General features: G+C 40.3%; 1 protein-coding gene across 2 annotated transcripts in view; it reads left to right on the plus strand.

Annotated features, from left to right (window-relative positions):
* Positions 1-20,414, plus strand: part of BMP1 (bone morphogenetic protein 1) — a 56,308-nt gene that overhangs the window by 25,114 nt on the left and 10,780 nt on the right. For both annotated transcript variants that reach the window (XR_012486038.1, XM_074287489.1), the window contains exons 9-15: positions 9,936-10,038; positions 11,103-11,219; positions 12,184-12,329; positions 12,596-12,791; positions 14,464-14,589; positions 14,952-15,112; positions 17,700-17,880. Coding sequence is in view for 1 of the 2 variants with exons in the window: in XM_074287489.1 (XP_074143590.1) it covers positions 9,936-10,038; positions 11,103-11,219; positions 12,184-12,329; positions 12,596-12,791; positions 14,464-14,589; positions 14,952-15,112; positions 17,700-17,880 (1,030 nt within the window). In the remaining variant the exon portion in view is untranslated. The remainder of the gene's footprint in view (positions 1-9,935; positions 10,039-11,102; positions 11,220-12,183; positions 12,330-12,595; positions 12,792-14,463; positions 14,590-14,951; positions 15,113-17,699; positions 17,881-20,414) is intronic.

Consider the following 20,414-nt stretch of genomic DNA (forward strand, 5'->3'; position numbering starts at 1 on the left):
ACCTACTCCTTTGTTGCAGGTATTTTCTCTAAAGAAAGAATTTTCAAATCAGCAGAATTTTTTGGATCTGAGTGTCCCTAAACCACTAACACCCCACCCCACTCCACTCCCAGCTAAATTTGTCTTAGAAGCTGATTTGAGGGCGTATTTTCTGCTGCTTGCCCCAGATGTGAAAAATACTATCTATAGCTCTGCCTGTGACATTTTCCTTAAAGAATGATATGGTCTTTTCCTCTGTAAAGTAAGTTTTTGTCTTGTTCTTGATTGAAGTTGAGTTAGGGGTAGGAGAGACTCCAAATCTTTATCCAAAATGACCTATTCCTCTTTTTCACCCACTTACTTTCTAACCCTGTTTGGGAAAAGATGAAGACTATATTCCAGCTCTTCAGGGTCTGCCAGAGCTCTCCAATTGGTCATCAGTTAAATTCCATGAAACAGAGGGTGCATCATTCAAGTTAAAAACATACATAAAAACGAAAAACCTCTTCTACTGGGCTACATTGTTAATAGTCAGGTAGTTAAGAAATAACATGGCTACATTGTTAATAGTCATTGTTAACTGGTCCAGTGGATAAGAGCAATGGGCCTGGAAGTGAGGAAGACCTGAATTCAAATCCTCACTAGCTGTCACTTAATAGTCTGTTGCCTCACCAAAAATAAGCAAACAAATAAACAAATAAATTCACCAACACACACTAAGTTGGCACAACTAAGTAAAGCAAGTTTTACATTTCTCTCCTTTCTTTTTGTATGGAATAGGCAATTTTATATTCTGACCTTACCTTTCTCTCTCCCTTTTTTCTTCCCTTTAATCAGCCAACGCAATTCTTCCTCAGAGAGGAATTTCAGTTTTCAATTTCCCCTTCCTTCTTGTGGATCAGCTCCTTTTTCAATCCCATGATTCCATTATCTGTTCCTTTGGAACTAGGAGTGATTATGGTTAAGATCAGTCTTGGCCAAACTTGTGCAGCTTGTCTTCATCATCCAAGGCCCTGTTAGAATCTTCTTTAAAATTGTTCCTGACCTCTCTAGCCCCTAGGGTTCTCGGTAGTACCAGTCTTATTGAATCCTAGAATCTTAGCTGGGAAAGGAATCTCAGAGACCTGATCCATCCTTCCTCTCCCTGCAAGAACCCTAATGACAACATCCCTGATAGTGTCATTCAGCCTCTTCTTAAAAAACTGATAAGAAGTTCATTATAGCTTTGTGGCAGCTACTTCATTGTTGAATGTTCTTAATTTGCTAGACAACGTTCTATTCAAACAAGATCTATATCTCCCTATAACTTCCAACTAAACTACTGGTCTGCCTTCTGCCCCAAGGAGCAGCAGAGAACAAATTGATGTTCTCTTTCCTACAACATCTCTGAAAATATTTGAAATCAGCTATCACATTCTAAAAAGCTTATGATCCCATGTATCCTCTCAACCTTCTCTTCTCTTCCTCAAGATAAAGAACCCGATTTCTTCAAATCTTCCTTATAAGACATGATTTCCAGACCGTTGATTTTCTAGCCATCTTCCTCTTGGCATCTTCTTGACATGTTTTTAGTAATGCCTTTTTAAAAATTATTGTCACTTCCAAATGACCCAAGGGCACCTATGCGTGCACATACATATGCAGTAGAACCTTCCCTTGTATCGAAATGGGATATGTATGACAACATATGCCTCCATCAAATACCTTCTATCCATTACCTCTCTATTAAGAAGTGGAGGTATTGTCCCATCCATCCTCTGAAGTCAATATTGGTCACAGCATTGATTATCCACAGTTGTGGGTGAGCAATTAAAATGTGATACATTTTAATCCTGGATTGTTGTTTGTTCCTCTTAATGTCACTTTGCTTGTTACTTAACTTATTCTTTTGATTCTATTTATTTCACTCTATGTAATGTCCTAGCTAACTTTCTGGAGCTCCTTCAGACGGGCCTTGGTCTCAGCAAGGTAGACACCATGAGAATGGTCAAGAATAGAGTCTAGATTCTTTATTCTGGCCCAGTCTTGATTTTAGTGCAGGAGGCGTGAGAGTTATCATGAGGCTGGTCAAAGATAGAATGTCTTTCTTCCAGTCCTTATTAGCCCTTGTATACCTTATTGTAATTACATCATTACAGCATACTGATTATGTGTGAACTTAGGGAACCATTACATCACCATGCTAAGTACTAAGTATATATGTGAAGTAGAGAACCATCATCTCATCAATTCCACTGAGTTAATAATGCCTTGTTTCAAGTATACTCCTCCAAAGTTCTACCCTCTACAACTTTATATCAGTTCATACAACTCTTCCCAAATTTCTCTAAATTCTTTAGATTTATTAGTTTCATATAGCATAATGATGTTCCAAGACAGTCATATATTATTACAAATGGAGTCATTCTCCACTTGATGGGTACCTGACATATGCCATTTTGTCAATATCCTTGGACCCAGACACACAAACACTCCAAATGTGGTCTGACCATGCTCAGAGTGGTCTCACATAATTTGAACACAATAGTTTTTATTACCATGGTCCCAAGATTGCCTTATCTCTTTTGGAAGTCCTGCTATGTTCTTGGCTCATTCCAACCAGTCAAGATCATTTTTTAATCTTGATTCTTCATTCCCTTGTTGACTATCCCTTCCAACTCTGTGTCATCAACAGATTTGATGAGCATGCCATCTATGCCCCTTCCCACACTTTCTATAGATGACCTCACTTCCCAGAATGGAGCTGTTTGGGCAATAGATTTAGGTCTGCAAGGGGTCTAATTGGTCTTGTAGTCTAGTAGTGTTAAACTCAAATAGAAAAGGTCCATAAACTGTACATAAAGACCTCTGAGGGCCACATGTTGATTTAGAAAACTACATATTAACATTATCTGTGTTCTAGCTTATTTTTTATTAATCTTGTTAAATATTTCTCAATTGCATTTTAATCTGGTCCTGTCCTCACTCTATAATTGCATATGTGGCATGCCTGATATAATCTAATCCTCTTGTTTTACAATTTGGAGACTGAAGCCCAGAGAGAGGCACTCATGTAGTAAGTGGTAGAATCAGAATTTTAACCTTAATATTACCTCTTCTCTATATCAGTCATCTCATCTCCCTATTTTCTCCTGTCTTAAAGGATTATATCTTCCCAAGGTGAATCATTTCACTTGTGTGCTTAATTCCATCCCTATGTCACTTTCAGTACCTTATTTCATTGTCAATCTCTCCCTTATAACTGGTTCATTTCCCTGTATCTAGAAATATGCTCATTCTAAAAGCAAAACAAAACAAAAAAACTCTTCCTTTAACCTTACTGCCCCTTCAAGCTGTTACCCTATAGCTCCCTCCACTTCTTTTTGCTAAAATTCTAAAAAGAGCCATGTGTATTCTCTGTAACCCTGCTTCTTCACTACCCATTTAGTCTCCTGTAATTTGAATTATGATCTCACCACTTGACTGAAACAGCTTTTTCCAAGGTCACCAATGGTCTCTTTATTGCCAGTTCTAGTGGCTTTTTTATAATCACATGCTCCTTGACCAACATGCTTTTTTAATACTATTAAATACACTGTCTGCTTCCGTTGGCTCCCATGATAGTGCTATCCTACCTATCAGAACTATTCTCATTTTCCATGTCTAGTAAAGGGATGAAGTCAGAAATCATTCCCACTTCCCATTCATTTATCAGGGATGTCTCCCAAGGTTCTGTCCCAGGCCCTCTTCTCTCCCTCTATTTGCATTTTTTCCACCTCTGCTCTTTTTGTATACTTGGGATCTTCCTTATACATAGTAATATCCTCCTACATCCCCTGGCCTCTTCACTGGTTAATCTTCTCAAGTCCCATGACCTTTACTTTCATTCCACCCCAACCACACACCAGAATGGTCAGTCATACATTAAGATTTCATTGGTTTATTTAGAGTCAGAAATAATTTTCACCCATAGCTGTTTGACCACAGTGATCCAGAATTCTAAAGTCCCTCTTCCTTAGCTTTCTTAAATTTATTTTTCATTCTCACTGTATCCACAAGCCACCCTGTTCTTCCTTGCTCTCCAAGAGCTACTCTTTAAAAAAGCTTCACTTTCCTCCCTTTAAATTCTTGGCCCTCTAGTGGATCAGTCCATCTATAAACTTCTCTACTCTTGAATCCTTTCCTCATTATTTTATTGCCCTCTATATTTTGGCAAACCCCATTCCAGAGTTGCCTCACCACTAGTCTTCTGTTTTCCTTCCCATGTATTTCTGAATGCTACTGGAGGAAATCATGATTCTGCTAAGCAAGTGCCTTATAAATTTATGTCATTTACTGTCAATTGCATAACAGTTATTTTATTCTTTCCTCATTGGTTTTACATTGTGCTCTCCAAAATAACTTCTCTTTTCTCCTTGAGTGTCCTAAGCTACTACTTCTCCCTTCTCTCTCACCAGATTATCTTGACTCCAACTTTACTGGAAAAAAATTGAAATTATCCACTAAGAGCTTCCCATTTATTTAGTCCTATTTTATATCATACAACCTTATTATACCATTTCCCTTTGTTAAGGTGACCAATGAGGAAATTGTCCTTTTCCTAACATGGCCATCTCCTCTCCTTATGCCTTTACATTATCCTTATGTTCCTTCTGGGAAACTGATCATCTCCTTTCTCTTTTCATCTTCATTCCTTCTTTATATACCAATACCTTCCCTACCATATAAAAATGTACCTACACCTTTCTCACCTTCTCAAGTCAATATCGTATATCTCTTTCTACACCTATGATAAATTGGAAATTGGCTTTATTTGTTGTTACTCCTTCATCTTCTACTCTCTTCTAAAACTCTTAAAAAATTATTTTGGACTCTATCTCACAATGGAAATTATTCTCTTCAAAATTGCTAACCTCCTCTTAATTTTTAAATCTATACTCCCTTTCTCAGGTCTCATTTTTCTGTTAATTTTCTGGGGCTTTTGACATCATTTAGTAGTCTCTCTTATGTATTCCCTCCTCCCTCAGCTTTCCTGATATTGCCTTCTCCTAGTTCACCTCCCCCTATAATTTCCCTTTTTAGTTTTCTTTGGGGTTTATCTCCTCACCCTCCAACCATGAGCATATCCCAAGACTCTCTTTGATGTTCTCTTCTCTCTCTACCCCATGTCTTGGTATTCTCATCAGTTCCCATGGGTTCAATTATCATCACCATGAAGCTAACTTCCTAATTTATGCATCCATTTTTAATCATTTCTCTGAAATATAGTCCTATGTCACCAGTCCATTCTAAAAGTGTACAGATATCTCAAACTTAACACTATTAAATGGAATTCATAATCTTTTTTCCTGTACTCTACCACTCCTTTGAACTTGTCTATAAAGAAGGCAAAAAAACCCACTATCCTTCCAAATTACTGAGATTTTCAACCTCAGCTTTCCTCTTTCCCTTCTCATATTCAATCAGTTGCCAAATACTAGATCCTTCCTTCACAACATCTTTCTTTCCCTTTCTCTGTATTCACATGACTCCCACTCTCATCCTCATCCCTTTTCTCCTAGACTACTGAACTATCCTCCTAATTCCTTTGTAATCCATCTTCTACAGAACTATAAAAATAATATGTCTAAAGCATGGTTCTTATTATGTCATTCCTCTGAGGAAGAATCCTTACTGGTTCCCTATCATCTCTAAGATTTGTTTGACATTTGTTTGGCATTTAAAGCCCTTCACCATCTGGTTCTAGTCTTCCTTTTCCTATTTACTTTACATTATATTTACTATACATATATTTATATTCCATTCAAATTTGTTATTCCCTGGACTCAATGGTCCATTTCCTATCTCCATATCTTTTACACAACTTGTCTGTCATTGCCAAAATACATTTCCTTCTTGGTCACACCTGTTAGTATCCTTAGCTTCCATCAATGCTTAGCACTGATGCCATCAGGTTGTCTTTCACCTGGGACAGAAATAGTTGAAGGTGGAGGTAATGATGTCAATGCTTAGGGCAGAGAGTGAGGTTATGGGCCATAGAGACTGGGAAGAGAGGGGGAGGCATGGTACTTAAGGTCACACTGTCTTTCCAGAAGCCTTTCTGACTTCTTTCTCATGTTCCTTTGGGGTACAGACTAGATTCTTTGGGGAATGATCACTTCACTCTGTTCAAGTGGGTTTTCATAGGTGCCAGGATTCCTTGTTGTAGTTCTGTAAATGATTGCTGAGTGATTCTGTAAATGATTGTTGATTTGAACTGAATATGCCTTAACCCTAATCCTTGACCAAAATGTTGGAAAAGGACAGATCCAAGAACAGAAAGCTTTTATGGCACATAGCTAGAGACTTGCCTTCAAGTTACCATCAACTTATCATTGTTTTTTCGCTGTTTAGACACTTAACTATGTGTACTATAATCCGGTCCATCTTGTCCTTAAAATAGAATAATAATAACTTACATTTATATTGTACTTTATCATTTATTCATTCTTTCATTCAACAACCTATTATTAAGTAAATTCTGTAGTGGTGGTCATAGTAATAATAATAGTAGTGGTGGTGGTGGTGGTGGTGGTAGTGGTGGTAGTGCTGTTGGTGGTGATGGTAATAGTGCTGCTAGTCGTAGTAGTGGTAAAATAGTAGTAGTGATGGTAATAATGGTAGTGGTGGTAGTAGTAGTGATAACCATGGTGGTAATGATGGTGGTAGTAAATAGTGGCTGTGGTGGTAATAATAGTAGTGATAGTGGTTAGCTATTGTTGTTGCAGTTGTAGTAATAGCTAAGATTTATATAGTGCTTTAAAGTTTGCAAAGTACTTTACAATTGTTATCTGAACCTCACAACAACCCTATTGTCATCCTTATTTTACAAATTTTACAAATAAGAAAACTGAAGTATTCAGATTTTAGGTGACTTGTCTAGAATTGAACAGCAGGATCTGAATCCAAGTCTTCCTAATTAACATTTCCTGCTCTCTATATCACTACCACTCATAAGTTTCTTGAGGGAAATAGGGGTGTTTTTTTGGTTTGTTTTATGTTTTGGGTATTTCCAGGATATAACACATAGTTGGCATAACTCTATGTTCAGTTCAACAAATGTGCTAAAACACCTAGTATATATTTAATGTAAAGCACTATGCTAGGCACTAGACAGAAATATAAAAACAGTAATTGCCTTCTTTTAAAAAAATTGTTTAAAACTAAATACAAATAAGAAAAAGCAAAATAGAAAAAGAAAGACAGAAAATAAATTTTTTTTAAAAAAATTGTCACATGCATAGCAGAATATCAAGGAGAATTCAAAATATGTAACAAATAGTCATTGCCTTATAGAAGTTTATATTTATTAAGCAGTAACTTAATAATTGATCTGAGTCAAAATGAAGTGTCTACTATGTCCAAAATACAATACTTAGCTCTGAAAGAGAGAAAATATAAGTAAGATGTTGCCCTTACATCCATGGTATTTAAAACAACCTTAAAAGATAGCACAAAGAGTATCTCCATGTCAAAGATAACAAACTGAGGCTCACATAGAGTTACTTGGCCAGAATAACACAAAGTATTTATTGGCAAAACTAGGATAAAACCCTAGTCTTCTTACCACCCCACCTTCACTGCTTCTGTGACATATGGGCTTTTTTTCAATGGCTTTGATAAAATCCAGATATTTTATATATATATATATATGTATATATATATATGTATGTATGTATGTATATATATGTATGTATGTATGTATATATATATGTATGTATGTATATATATGTATGTATGTATATATGGCATCCTCTGGTGTACAAGTCTAGAAACTGAATCAAAAAGGAAATGGTATCAGTTTAACATGACTTATTCTTGGTGAACTCATGCTGTCTACTAATGATCATTGCTTCCTTTTCTAAGTGCATACAAACCATCTAGTTAGTAATCATTCTAGAATTTTTCCAGTACTCAATGTCAAATTCACTAGCCTTTAGTTTCAAGAATCTATCTTTTCCCACATTTTGAAAATTGGAACCGTATTTATCCATCTGATGTTCTGGTCCTTTTCCCATCCACCATGATTTTTCAGACATCACTAGTGGTGCTTCAGGATTCTCACATCTGCAAGTCTTTTTAGTTCCCTAGGATGTTATTTCAATGTGATGAGATGTGCTCTTACCATTTTCACCTTATCTTAGGCTTCAATTGCCTCTTAATCGTGTTTGCCTTATCCCTTTGGATGTAATTGGAGAATTCATCCTCCCTGGTAAAGAAAACGAACAGAGAATACAACTTGAGCAGTATTTTCCTTTATCATCTGTTAACTTTCCACTGTTTCCCCCCAGGTCCAAATCCATTCTTTTTTTGTTGGGTTTTTTTTTATTCTAGACATATTTTCAAAAGTCCTTTTATGATATTTGTTTTCCTTAGCATTTTTTGAAGTAAAGTTCATCCTGTGCTTTAGCATTTCTGACATGATTATCACAGCTCAAAGCAATAGTATTAACCTATCTCAGAAGGTGGTTGTGAGAAAAGGGGTTTGATAAATAAACATAAAGCATCATGCCCATGTATGTTGTTATTGGTCATTGTCCCTATTTTGCATTCAACCTTGGCTGCATGTGCCTCCTTCATCTTTTATCCATGTGCATTAGAAATATAAACTCATGCAAGAATTTTCCTTGCAGTGATGCTGGTTTCTTCAGATACTTAACTTATTCTTTTCCATTGGAAATATTCACAACTGAATGTTCACAATTGATAAACTCTTGAAACATCTTTCCTATATGTTTAGAAAGATTACATGTTTAACATATCAGATTGCTTGCTGTATTGGAAAAAGGGATGGAGAAAAAATTTGGAATATAAAATTTTACACAAAATGAATGTTGAAAACTATCTTTACATGTATTTGGAAAAATACAATACTATCGAGGGGAAAAAACCCATAACTTTAAATTTTGGTTCCCTCCTCACAAAAGTTTTTTCAGTGTAGAGTGCGTAAGGCTTTGTTCAAGGTATTATAATAAGGTTTCCTTTGGATCCTGTCTTGTTGCTTTCATTTTCATCTCTATTTCTCTTATATGCCTCCAACAAACTATGAGCTCTTTGACTGTGTCACATGTACTTTTGTCTCCTTTATAGTGTCTAGTATGTTCCTTTCATGGAGTAGGTGCTTGTGAAAAGGAACATCATCTTTCTAAGACTTTTTGCCTTTCAGGTACCCCGTACTCTCATGCCATCCTGGACTGATCCTGCTATCAGGAACCCTTCCTGATTAGCTAATTCACACTAAAGTATCAGTAGTTATATTAAATGAACTTTGAAAAGAAGCTTTTGTGAGAGGGCATCTCTCTGGTGCTATAAACAGAGGTGTCAGATATGCAGCCTGCAGTCTGCCTTACCCCAGTGTAAGCCAAGTGATGCCTAAAACAGATTAAAATGTACTTGGAAAATACTTAACAAAATAAAATACAATATGATATATCTAATATTAGTTTGTGGTTTTCTACCTGTGGGCAGGTAGGTGGCACAGTGCATAGAATGCCTAGATTAGTCAGAAAGACTACTCTTCCTGAATTCAAATCTGATCTCAGATACTTCCTAACTATATGACCCTCAGCAAGTCACTTAATCCTGTTTGCCTCAGTTTCATCATCTGTAAAATGAGCTGAAAAAGGAAATGGCAAACCACCCTAGTATCCTTACCAAGAAAACCCCAAATGGGGTCACAGAGAATCAGACATTATTGTAATGATGAACAAAGTCAGTTTGTGAGGGATCCTTATGTATGGTTTTCTATTTGAGTTGGACATCACTGACCTAGAGCATCTCTATTTGGTATCTTGAGAGCTTTAGGATAGGGGATCTTTTCTTGAACCTCACAAGGCTGCAAGTTACTTAGCTGATGGGTGGGACATACTATGGTGAGAAGACCAGCTTCTGGCACCAGAAGTGATGTAGCCTTTCACCTTCTTCTTTTTTCCTGACAGATCCTTCTGAATTTTACTTCCCTGGATCTATATCGCAGCCGGCTGTGCTGGTACGACTACGTAGAGGTTAGAGACGGGTTTTGGAGAAAAGCTCCCCTCCGAGGTAACTGTGTCCTAGCCTGCTCTAGATCATGGTCAAATGATAACATTTGTAAAGCACTTTGAAAATATTAAGGTGCTGTATATATGCTAGTGTTTATTATCATTATTATTGTTATTATTATTTCTATCTTTTCTGAAAACTACCTTTTTCTTTCCTGATAACTTAACTAAAGCTCCTCTATACACCTACTCCAAGCATATTCATCTAGCTGGTCATTATGCTACAAGAGAACAAAGCTTGGACTCAGAGGCATAAGCCTTGGATTCTAATCCTGGTTCTGCTCTATGACCTTTGCGGGTATCAGTTTGCTCACCTACGAAGTGGGGATAATGTCTACCTGACCTACTTGATAGTAGAGTAAGAACTTTGGAGCAGAGATAAGAAGGAAAAAGGCAAGCAGGTTGTTTGTGGTTGTATCTATGTCCCTTCATGTAATCATCCCAGGTCCAAGAGGCTGGTTCACAGTTTTGCAATTTATGGAAGGAAAGGAAATTAGGAATGATTGAACATGGTCATTTATGTATGTGGTCCAATGAGGAAAGGAGTCTGAGAAGAAAGGACCTTAAGTAGAGATAGATGGTCAGGGCAAAGGTAGGGATAGAATCTAGAATATCTGCTGCCCCAGGCAAGGCTTGAAAGTTGTATCTTAGGGGTAGTTAAATTGCTTAGTGGATACAGTGACCCTGTCTGAAAGAAAGAGGAAGGAAGGAAGGAGGGAGGGAGGGAAGGAGAGAAGGAGGAAGGAAAGGAAGGAAAGGAAAAAAAGAAAGAAAGAAAAGGAGGAAGGAAAGAAAGAAAGGATGGAAGAAAGAAGGGAAAGTTGTATTTTTGTGTTGCAATCTATAGTGGATGTCAAGCGTTTTCTGTGACACATGGGACATGATATCATAAAATAAATGTAGCCAGGCTAAGGACAGTGGGATTTTCTGATATTGCAAACATGTGCATATTAAGGAATACCTCATTGTACCCTCATTGTACTGCCTACTTTATCTACACATAGTCTATAGATGGATTTAATGACATTATTCTTACACCTCTCCCTATCTTTTCACTACCTTTAGGAAGGTTCTGTGGGAACAAACTCCCTGAACCCATCGTCTCCACTGACAGCCGCCTCTGGGTAGAATTCCGAAGCAGCAGCAATTGGGTTGGGAAAGGCTTCTTTGCTGTTTATGAAGGTATTAGTGGGGAATGTTATGTGGGGTTGATAAGACCGTATAATGAGAATGCCTTATCTTTGCCCTCTTAAACTTATCTTAGTCTATGAGCATTTACAAACATTTACTATGTGCTAAGCTCTGGTTATACAGAGCAGCTAGGAGGTACCATGTACAAAGCACTGAGATTAGAACCAGGAAGAACTAAGTTCAGATGTGACCTCAGATGCTAGCTGTTTGACACTGGGCAAGTCACTTAATTCTGTTTGCCTTAGTTTCTTTATTTGTTGGAAAAAGCAATGTCAAACAACTCCATTATACTTGCCAAGAAACACCCCGAAACATGGGATCACAAAGAGTCAGACATAACTCAGCAACAACTAGATATGTGGAGGGGAAAGGGACAAAAATAAGGTTCCTGCCCTTAGAGAGCTTACATACTAATGAGACAACATGCAAAAAAAGAAGCATCCATATAAAGTATAAATGGAAGGCAATCTCAAAGGGCAGGTTCTAACTGGGGCAGGACTGGAAAGGCAGCAAGGGGCAAAATTGTAAGGTGCTTTGAAAGCCCAACAGAGAATTTGATATTTTGATTCTCATTAATAGGACATTTTAGGGAACCACTTTTGCCTTAGGAAAAAGGGCAATGTACTAGGCAGAACCTAAAAGAAAACAAATGGAGAATGGAATTAGGCAGAAATGGAAGAGAAGTTGGAGTGGATGCAAAGGAAGATAGAAGAGAAATATGTAGAACAGGAGAAGGAAGATAATAGAATTATGGAAAAGAGAGTCTAAATGATGTCTAGAAATATCAGGAACTGGGGAATAAGGGAAGCCAGAAAGGGGAAGCGTCTACTAGAATAGGGAATTATCATGAATTCTAAGAACCCAGGAAGGTGAGAAAGGTCAAACCCCGCCCCCAAGATGGAATGAGGTCCTCTCTACTATTACTCTAACTTCCCCCCACCCAATCTGTTTACAGCTATCTGTGGGGGTGATGTAAAGAAGGACAATGGCCATATTCAGTCACCAAATTACCCAGATGACTACCGACCCAGCAAAGTCTGTATTTGGAGGATCCAGGTGTCTGAAGGCTTCCATGTGGGGCTTACTTTCCAGTCTTTTGAGGTAGGATGCTGAGTCTCTGAACATGGGACCATCCTGCTTACAAGGGAATGATAGCTCTCTAACCCTATGCATCTCTGGGTCCTCTCTCTTTAGGAAGTCAACATCCAAATACTTTCCCCCTGGTTCTTTTGACCAACCTTTTTGCCCTCATCATGTTTTCAAGATTATATCTATTACTTCTCCAAGGGCCTAGCTGGGGACAGGTTCCTATGGTATGTGGAAGCCCCTCCTCCCAACTTAGCTTCTGCCCTTCACCTTCCTTCCAGATTGAACGCCATGACAGCTGTGCCTATGACTACTTGGAGGTACGGGATGGAAACAGTGAGACCAGCACCCTCATTGGACGATACTGTGGCTATGAGAAGCCAGATGATATCAAAAGTACATCCAGCCGCCTCTGGCTCAAGTTTGTCTCCGATGGGTCCATCAACAAAGCTGGCTTTGCTGTCAACTTTTTCAAAGGTGCCTCCTTCCTTTCTCCTACCCAAACTCTGCAGTGCCCATTCCTAAAATTCTTACTACCTTCCTGGGTGGTTGTAAGATTCAAATGAGATAACATTACATTGCTATAGAAATTTGAATTGTAATATAGTTACTTCTTCCCCACTGAACTACCCCATTGTCCATTACTCTCTGAAATACCCATGTTTCTACCTCTTTTATTTGGTCTTTTGTTCATTCATTTACTATTATTATATTATATATATACTATATATATAATATATATATTATAATATTATTATATTCATTTATGTTAAATATATATTGAATAACAGCTCTGTACCCAGCATTGTGATAAGCACTGGAGCTAAGAGTGGGAAGATTTATGTCATATCTCTCTTAGTCATGTTAAGCCATTTTTAACATTTCACAATTCTCCGCATTGATGCGTCACCCTCCTAAGCTCCTAGAAGTAAGAAACCACGTTGTTTTTTATCATTGTATTTCCAGAACCTGATTGATACAGGCACTTACACACAGTATGTCCTAAATAAATGTTTGTTGAATCAAATTCACTCACAAGAAATGTAAGACAGTTCAAGAAATTCACTCTCTAATTTGGGAGACAAGGCATATACACAGTGAAAAGTTAACCAATAATACAAATCTCAAATGGTATAAGATGTAATAAAAATAGTTGACATATCTGTAGGGCATCCCAAAATATAGTCATAGCTTACTTAAACTTTATAGCTTAAAAACCAGATGGAGTGAGTAACTATTAAAGCTTTTTGGTACATGTGCATACAGATCTTTAATGTTTACCAATGGCTTTATATAAAAACATATATTCCACAAGACAATCCCATGAAGTTGGAACTGTAGGTAATATCAGCCCTATTATACAGTTAAGATGATCAGAGAGGGGTGTTGACTTGCTGATGGACACCTAGCAAATAACTATCAGGGGTGGGCTTTCAGCTCAGATGAACCGTTACTCCAAGCCCAGCACCCCTTCCACTATACTACATCTTCTCTCAGAGCAGGATAGGCTCAGTGTCAATGGAGATATACACTTAATATTCTAGGAATTTAGAGAAAGACAAGGTCATTATGGTTAGGGTAGTTAGGGAAAGCTTCCTGGATGGTTCAGTGCCTGTAAATTATACATACATATATATATATATATATATACACACAAGCATAAGGTATATACAATGTACATATATATATATGCACATACATGTGCACATGCACACATATGATTTATCTATTTCACTCTCTGGTATCCACTGCCTTCATCTCAGTACTTTTAAGTAACAGAAATTCATGAGCTTGAATGGGAAAAAAATTCCATCTTTATTTTCATTCGCTTTTGCTTTTCTTTGTAATGTTATCTATTTGATTTTATGTATTTAAAAACATTATTGTGAGAAAGGGTCCATGTCCCACAAAAAGAGTAAGAACCTTTGGCCTTAAGAGATCCTTTTGTCTTCCCATGGGGGAGCTGTAGGACCCTAGCTCTCCACTCGTGTCCTCCTATTAGATGGGATTCTTGGGCATGAGGGACAAAGCCAGAGGGAACTGTCTCCCCGGTCAAGCACAAAAAAAGTGGGGCAGAGAAAGGAATAAAAAGAGGTTTGGAAGGGTGCAGAAGAATCCATGAAACTTCTCTACTCTCTCTCCCAACCAGAAGTGGACGAGTGTTCTCGGCCCAACCGAGGCGGCTGTGAGCAGCGTTGCCTCAACACTCTGGGCAGTTATAAATGCAGCTGTGATCCGGGCTATGAGCTGGCTCCAGACAAACGCCGCTGTGAAGGTGAGTAGCACCTCGTTACCGTCTTCTCCGATGTCCAGAAATCATTACATCAGTGGGCATTTCTGATGCCCCTTGGATAAACTCTTCCCTTGGAGATCTGGGAGCTGTCCGGTGTAGGAGCTCCTGAAGTTTCTGCAGACTTCTGCCCTGCCCCTGACACCTCCAGCACCACCCCATCCTCATGCAGTCCTGCCTATCTGGTCTCGTGGAGCCATTGGACATTTCCCTTTTCATCTGCCAGCTTCGCAGTCAGGCCCAGGCCAGGGCTTACCTCTCTCATGCTCTTTCCCCACCCCCAGGCAAGGGGCCCCTGGTGAATAATGACCTCTCTAATTCCACCTTCCCATATTCCCACCCCACAGCTGCCTGCGGTGGTTTCCTTACCAAGCTCAATGGGTCCATCACCAGCCCAGGCTGGCCCAAGGAGTACCCTCCCAACAAGAACTGCATCTGGCAGCTTGTGGCCCCCACCCAGTACCGAATCTCCCTTCAGTTCGACTTCTTTGAGACAGAAGGAAATGATGTAAGTAGCAGCTCTGCCTCTCAGCCCAGGGGAGAGCAAAGCAGCCATGGCCCATTCTCCTCCTTCCCTATCCTTCTGCTATCCCATTTCCCACTATTCTCTCTTTTATCTCCTACTTGGGTCTGGAGGGATTGGGGGAAGGAGGTCTCATCTATGTAGCCTAAGAGAGAGAGCAGACTCAGAGCCAGGAGGTCCTGGGTTCAAATCTTGCCACTTCTGATACTGGTAGTGACCTGAGGGAATCATAACTTCTTAGTGCAGTAGTAAACTTTTTAAGATTATTTTAAGTTGCAGAAATATGTTAACTATATTTTGAAAATAAAAAACTTATTAAATATTAAATTTAATTAATCTGTTAATAACATTGATTAATTAATTTAATTAAATATTAATTACTAAATAAAAGGCTAGTTTAAAAAGACCATGCACAGAACATATGATTAATAAATATTGTATGGAATTCAAAGCAAAAAGAAATGATGCTAACCTCCTTTGGCAAAGGGAGTTTTCTCACTCAGGAGCTCCCTATACTGGTAAAATCCAGGGTATATTCTCTACTCCTATCCTTCCTAAGCTGAAAAACAGAACTCTTTTTCTTCCTGAGGCAATTGAGGTTAAGTGACTTGCCCAGGGTCACACAACTAGGAAATGTTAAGTGTCTGAGGACAGATTTGAACTCAGGTCCTCCTGACTTCAGGGCTGGTGCTCAATGCACTACACCACCAAACTGCCCCTGGAAATAATACTCTTAAGTCTAAGATCTTTTGTTGCTGATAAGTCAGAACCTTAGGGATCAACTCCCAAAGTCATAGAACCCTGGGGATTCCCCCTTATAATCAGGAAGCTAATCCTCCTCTCTTATTTTTTAAAATATCAAAGACAAACCTGAATATATTGTTTTAATGAGAGTCTAAGCAAGGCTATTCTAGAGGCAACTTGGACTAGCTAGCAAGAGTTGATTGTTAAATTTCCATTTCTTTTACACCTTGGAAATCAGAAAACTATACATTAGAGCTCATTGTTTTGTTGATTTCTTGACTTAAACAAAAGAGAGAAAATAATACAGATAAAACTTAAAAGCGTCTACCATGTACATTTCCCATTACTTCCCTTCTTGCCCTGGCCTGGAGAGCCAAAGTTTGTGTCCTAACTCTTAGATTTAAACACTTCTAATGATGCAGGTTGAAATCCCATCAGTGATTTATTTTTTGATTGTTGATTTATACTCAGCTTTTGGTCCACTGTGACTCATGAGTTTTCTGTCCATAATACCACTCAGTTCACTAGTGGGTATTTTATCCTGTCCTATAGGAATCAAAATTTGTTGCAGTTACGTGTGTTGTGAGGCTGTGCTCCATCCCCAAGGTGGGGCGTATCCCCTCTTCCCAGGGCTTTTGGAAAACTCTTCTAACATTTGTCATTGACAGATTTTTGTATAACCTACATGTATAATTTGCATAGAAAGCTAGGTGGCAGAGGGAACAAAACAGATCCGAGTTCAAATCAAACACTAGCTGCGTGATAATGATAATCTCTTAAAATCTTTATCTTTTTCCTTATTTGTAAAATGAAGAAAACTGTAGCACTGTCAGCATCTAGTTGTTGGGAAAAGGTGCCGGGCACTGTGCTAATATTATTTCATTTGATTCTCACAACAACTCTGAAGGGTAAGACACCCTTATACAGCGGAGGAAACTGAGGCAAACAGATGAAATGACTTGCCCACTGATAGTAAGTGTCTACAGCCAGATTCAAACTCAGCACATAGACTCACAAATGTTTAATTGGATTATAAGATATGGATCCTGTTCTCAAGGAGTTTACAATTTAGGATCAATTGAGGGAAATGGGTTGAAGAGAAGACTTGGGATAAGGGCACAGGTATTTATAGGGATGTCATGTGGAGGGTAAGCTGTTCTGTTTGGCCACAGAGGGAAAAACTGGGAGCAAGTTGGGGAATTTCAAAAGAGAGTGAGTTCCTCATTTCAAAGGAGGTCTTCATTTAGAGAGACTGGATAAACACTTCCATAAGATCTGAGAGCTGAAGCTGAATGGGCCGTCAAAGGCTATGTAGTCCAACCCTGTCATTTCACATACAAGTGACATTATCACACAATATCAGAGATAGGATTTGAACTCAGAACCTTTGACTGACTTCCAGAGTCGGTGCAAAGAGCACTAATTTTGAAATCCAATGATTCTATTGGAAAGCCCAGAATTAGTACTGTGAATGCTGTTCAAATTAGACTGCAACATTAGTCCTTATTTGGGGACCCAGATATTTTAAGCACTCCAGGGAAGTGACTTTTCACCTTTTTTTGCGTGTCAAAGACCTCTGAAACAATCTGGGGAAGTAAAGGGGCCCCTTTCTCAAAATAACTCGTCATTGAGTGTTTTTTTTCTCTTTTGTTTTTGGGGTTTTTTTTTAACATTCGAAGGAAATTCTACCCTTATGGGGTTCTGTGGATCTCAAGTTAAGAAACCCTGTCCTCATGGTTCAGAGCATGAATAATAGATTGAGGGTTAGAGATGTTGGGGAAGGGAGGTGTCCTGGGAAGTGGGTCCTGAACTGTACCCATTGGGGCAGGTGTGCAAGTATGACTTTGTGGAGGTGAGGAGTGGACTGACAGCAGATTCCAAACTTCACGGCAAGTTCTGTGGTGCTGAAAAACCCGAGGTTATAACTTCCCAGTACAACAACATGCGTGTGGAGTTCAAGTCAGACAACACTGTCTCCAAGAAGGGCTTCAAGGCCCACTTCTTCTCAGGTAACACTGGTGTCCCCTGCCCCGGGATCCAACGTGGAGCTTCTCCCATCACACCTGATGGGCGCAGCTCTTCTCCCCCTCCTCCCCTTGTCTCCCGCAGACCCCACCTTGGGCGGAGATGACAGTCTGTCTCTGAGCTCCCGTGGGCAGGAGCCTGGCGGCTTTGGCTTTCCTGCCTCATGTTCTCTTGAGGCTTTGAGCAGCCGTTCTCCACCTTGCCTGGTGGTCAGGTCCTTTGCCAAAACTCCATGCAGGCTGAGCTGGTTCATTATAGGGATTCAAGAGAGAATAGAGAGGCAGTGTGGTGGAGTGGCTGGAAGACTGGTCTCGCAGTCAGGAAGTCTGAGTACAAGCCCAGTTCTGCCACATAGGGGCTGTGGGACCCTTAACCTCGTGCAGTCCCAGACAACCCTTTAAGGCTGTAAGTTCTGGATAGGCTGGGATTGCATTATTGAACAGTTTCTCTACCAGGGAGTTTCCCACACTGTGGAAATCAGAGACTCTGAATGAGAGAAGGGGAAAAGGGGGAAGAAATAATTAGGCAGTTCCATATTAGTATAAAACATTCCCTGCCCTCATTCTGCCCACAACTGAAAGCCAGATTAAGACACATCACAGTAAGTATTTAATAAATACTTAACATGCAAGGCACTATACTTATTCCGTTCATATCCTGTTTTCAGGCCAGGCTATAGGGTCTGTCCCCTTGCTGGGAGATATGGCTGCGAGGGGGTCCAGCACAAGCCCCCCTGCCTTCCCCCACCGCAGTCTTCCAGTTAATCTATTGATAAGTATTTGCTGAATCACAGCGTGTGCTCCATCCTGAGCTTCTGCCTTTTAGAGCTGGTAGAGTGGAAGACTGGATTCCGGTCTCCCAGAGCTGGCAGACTCAGGAGGAGATAAGTCAGACACATGAAAATACCATGTGATAATCCGGGGCTAAATTGTATGGAATATCCTAAAAGAGCTCCAGGGTAGAGGATCATGTGGCTTGGAACTAGTGCACATGGAGGAAGTTGGACTGGACTTGAGCCCACAAGCAGTTTTCTTCCCTTTATATCCATCCTGTCCCACCTCCCACTCACTGCCTAAATAACAGGACTCACAAGTCCGAGCAGGGACCACCCTGTGCAGTGTTCTATGGGAAAGGGGAGGTCTGCTTCTCGTGCCCCCTCCCCGTCCCACACCAGCCGTACTCCCCTTGCCTCCCCCCACCCCAGTCCTTCAGCCTAAGCCCCAGTGCGCTGCCTTCTCCAGCACCACAGCTGGAGTTTCCCTCCCTTGCCTGCCCACCTGGCCACATGCACCTGCTTCTTCTACCGTGTCCCGCTTGGCACTGCCAGCTCCGCTGCTCTGCTTGAAGTATTCTTCATTTCTCATCCCCCGCCCTTTTCCTCTTGCTTGCCGAGATGCCCGTTAATGCGACATGGACCAGACTGTTTCCCTATCATCCAAAGCACATGTCCCTGTGCTGGTGCCTGATGCCTGATGGAAGTGGCCAGAAGTGACATTGTACCCACTCAAGGGATGGCGTGGCCCTAGGGAAAAACCATTACCTGCTTACTCTTGTCTCTCTCTGAATTTCTATTACTGCGCTCTTATGATATGGGGGAAAGGGTGTTCTTAAAACCCCAATCCATTAGGCCTGGATGCCAGGGTTGGCTAGCCCATGGATGGCTTCCTTCGGCTCAGTGATGGCCCACCTTGCCTTTGGGCACGAGACCTGCTGAAGACCCTTGGCTGGAGGGCTCTTCCTCTGGTGCTGGGGCATGGGGTGTCTGGCTTTGAGCCCCAAGACTGGGGCTCTTTGAGCCATTCGGACACTCACGAGGAGACCCTAGGCTGAGAAGCAGAAGACCCCGGAAGAATTTCAGTCAGTCTCAGCCAAGCAAGATGCCAAGGGGCTTGCAGGCACTGCAGGGTGAGTGGTGTCTCCTCCCTCAGGCACATGTCCATCTTCCCCTTGCCCTTCACACTCCTGCCATTTTCCTTCCCCTGGTTCAGAGGTGAGACTCCCTCTCATTGCCAGAATACCAAGAGATGATAAATCTCACAGGCTCCTGGGACCCACCTTTCCCGACTGCCCTCCAGAGTCCCCTAAAAGTAAATCTTCCTTCCTCCTCTTTGAGTCTGGAAGCCTTCATCTAGGAAATTAGCTCAGAGGCTTCTGTAGATTTCTTATGACAAAGCCTCAGGAATTCCTCCTTCTTGATACATTTGTCTTTTGAAGTTTCTTCTGTGAGACATCAGGTACTCTGGCCAAGAGTTCTCCCATTATTACTTAGGCTGAGCAAGATCCCCCGGGAGATGGAAGCTGAGCCCATAGTCAGAGCTGAAGGGTCATATTACAAAAGCTGCCCTTTGAGTGGTGGTGCTGGAGGACTCTCTGCCTTATTCACTTCCATGGGCATCCCCTTTGCGTCTCTTGTCCCTAAATGCCAGTGCTTTCTGATAACTTCTTCCTCTGTCTGCTCCGGCTATAAGGCACCCCAGGGGTCTCCAATTCATGGCCCTGAGAGCCTGTTGATTTTTTT

The sequence above is a fragment of the Sminthopsis crassicaudata genome, chromosome 2 (genome assembly GCF_048593235.1).
Source record: "Sminthopsis crassicaudata isolate SCR6 chromosome 2, ASM4859323v1, whole genome shotgun sequence".
Classification (NCBI taxonomy): Eukaryota; Metazoa; Chordata; class Mammalia; order Dasyuromorphia; family Dasyuridae; genus Sminthopsis; species Sminthopsis crassicaudata.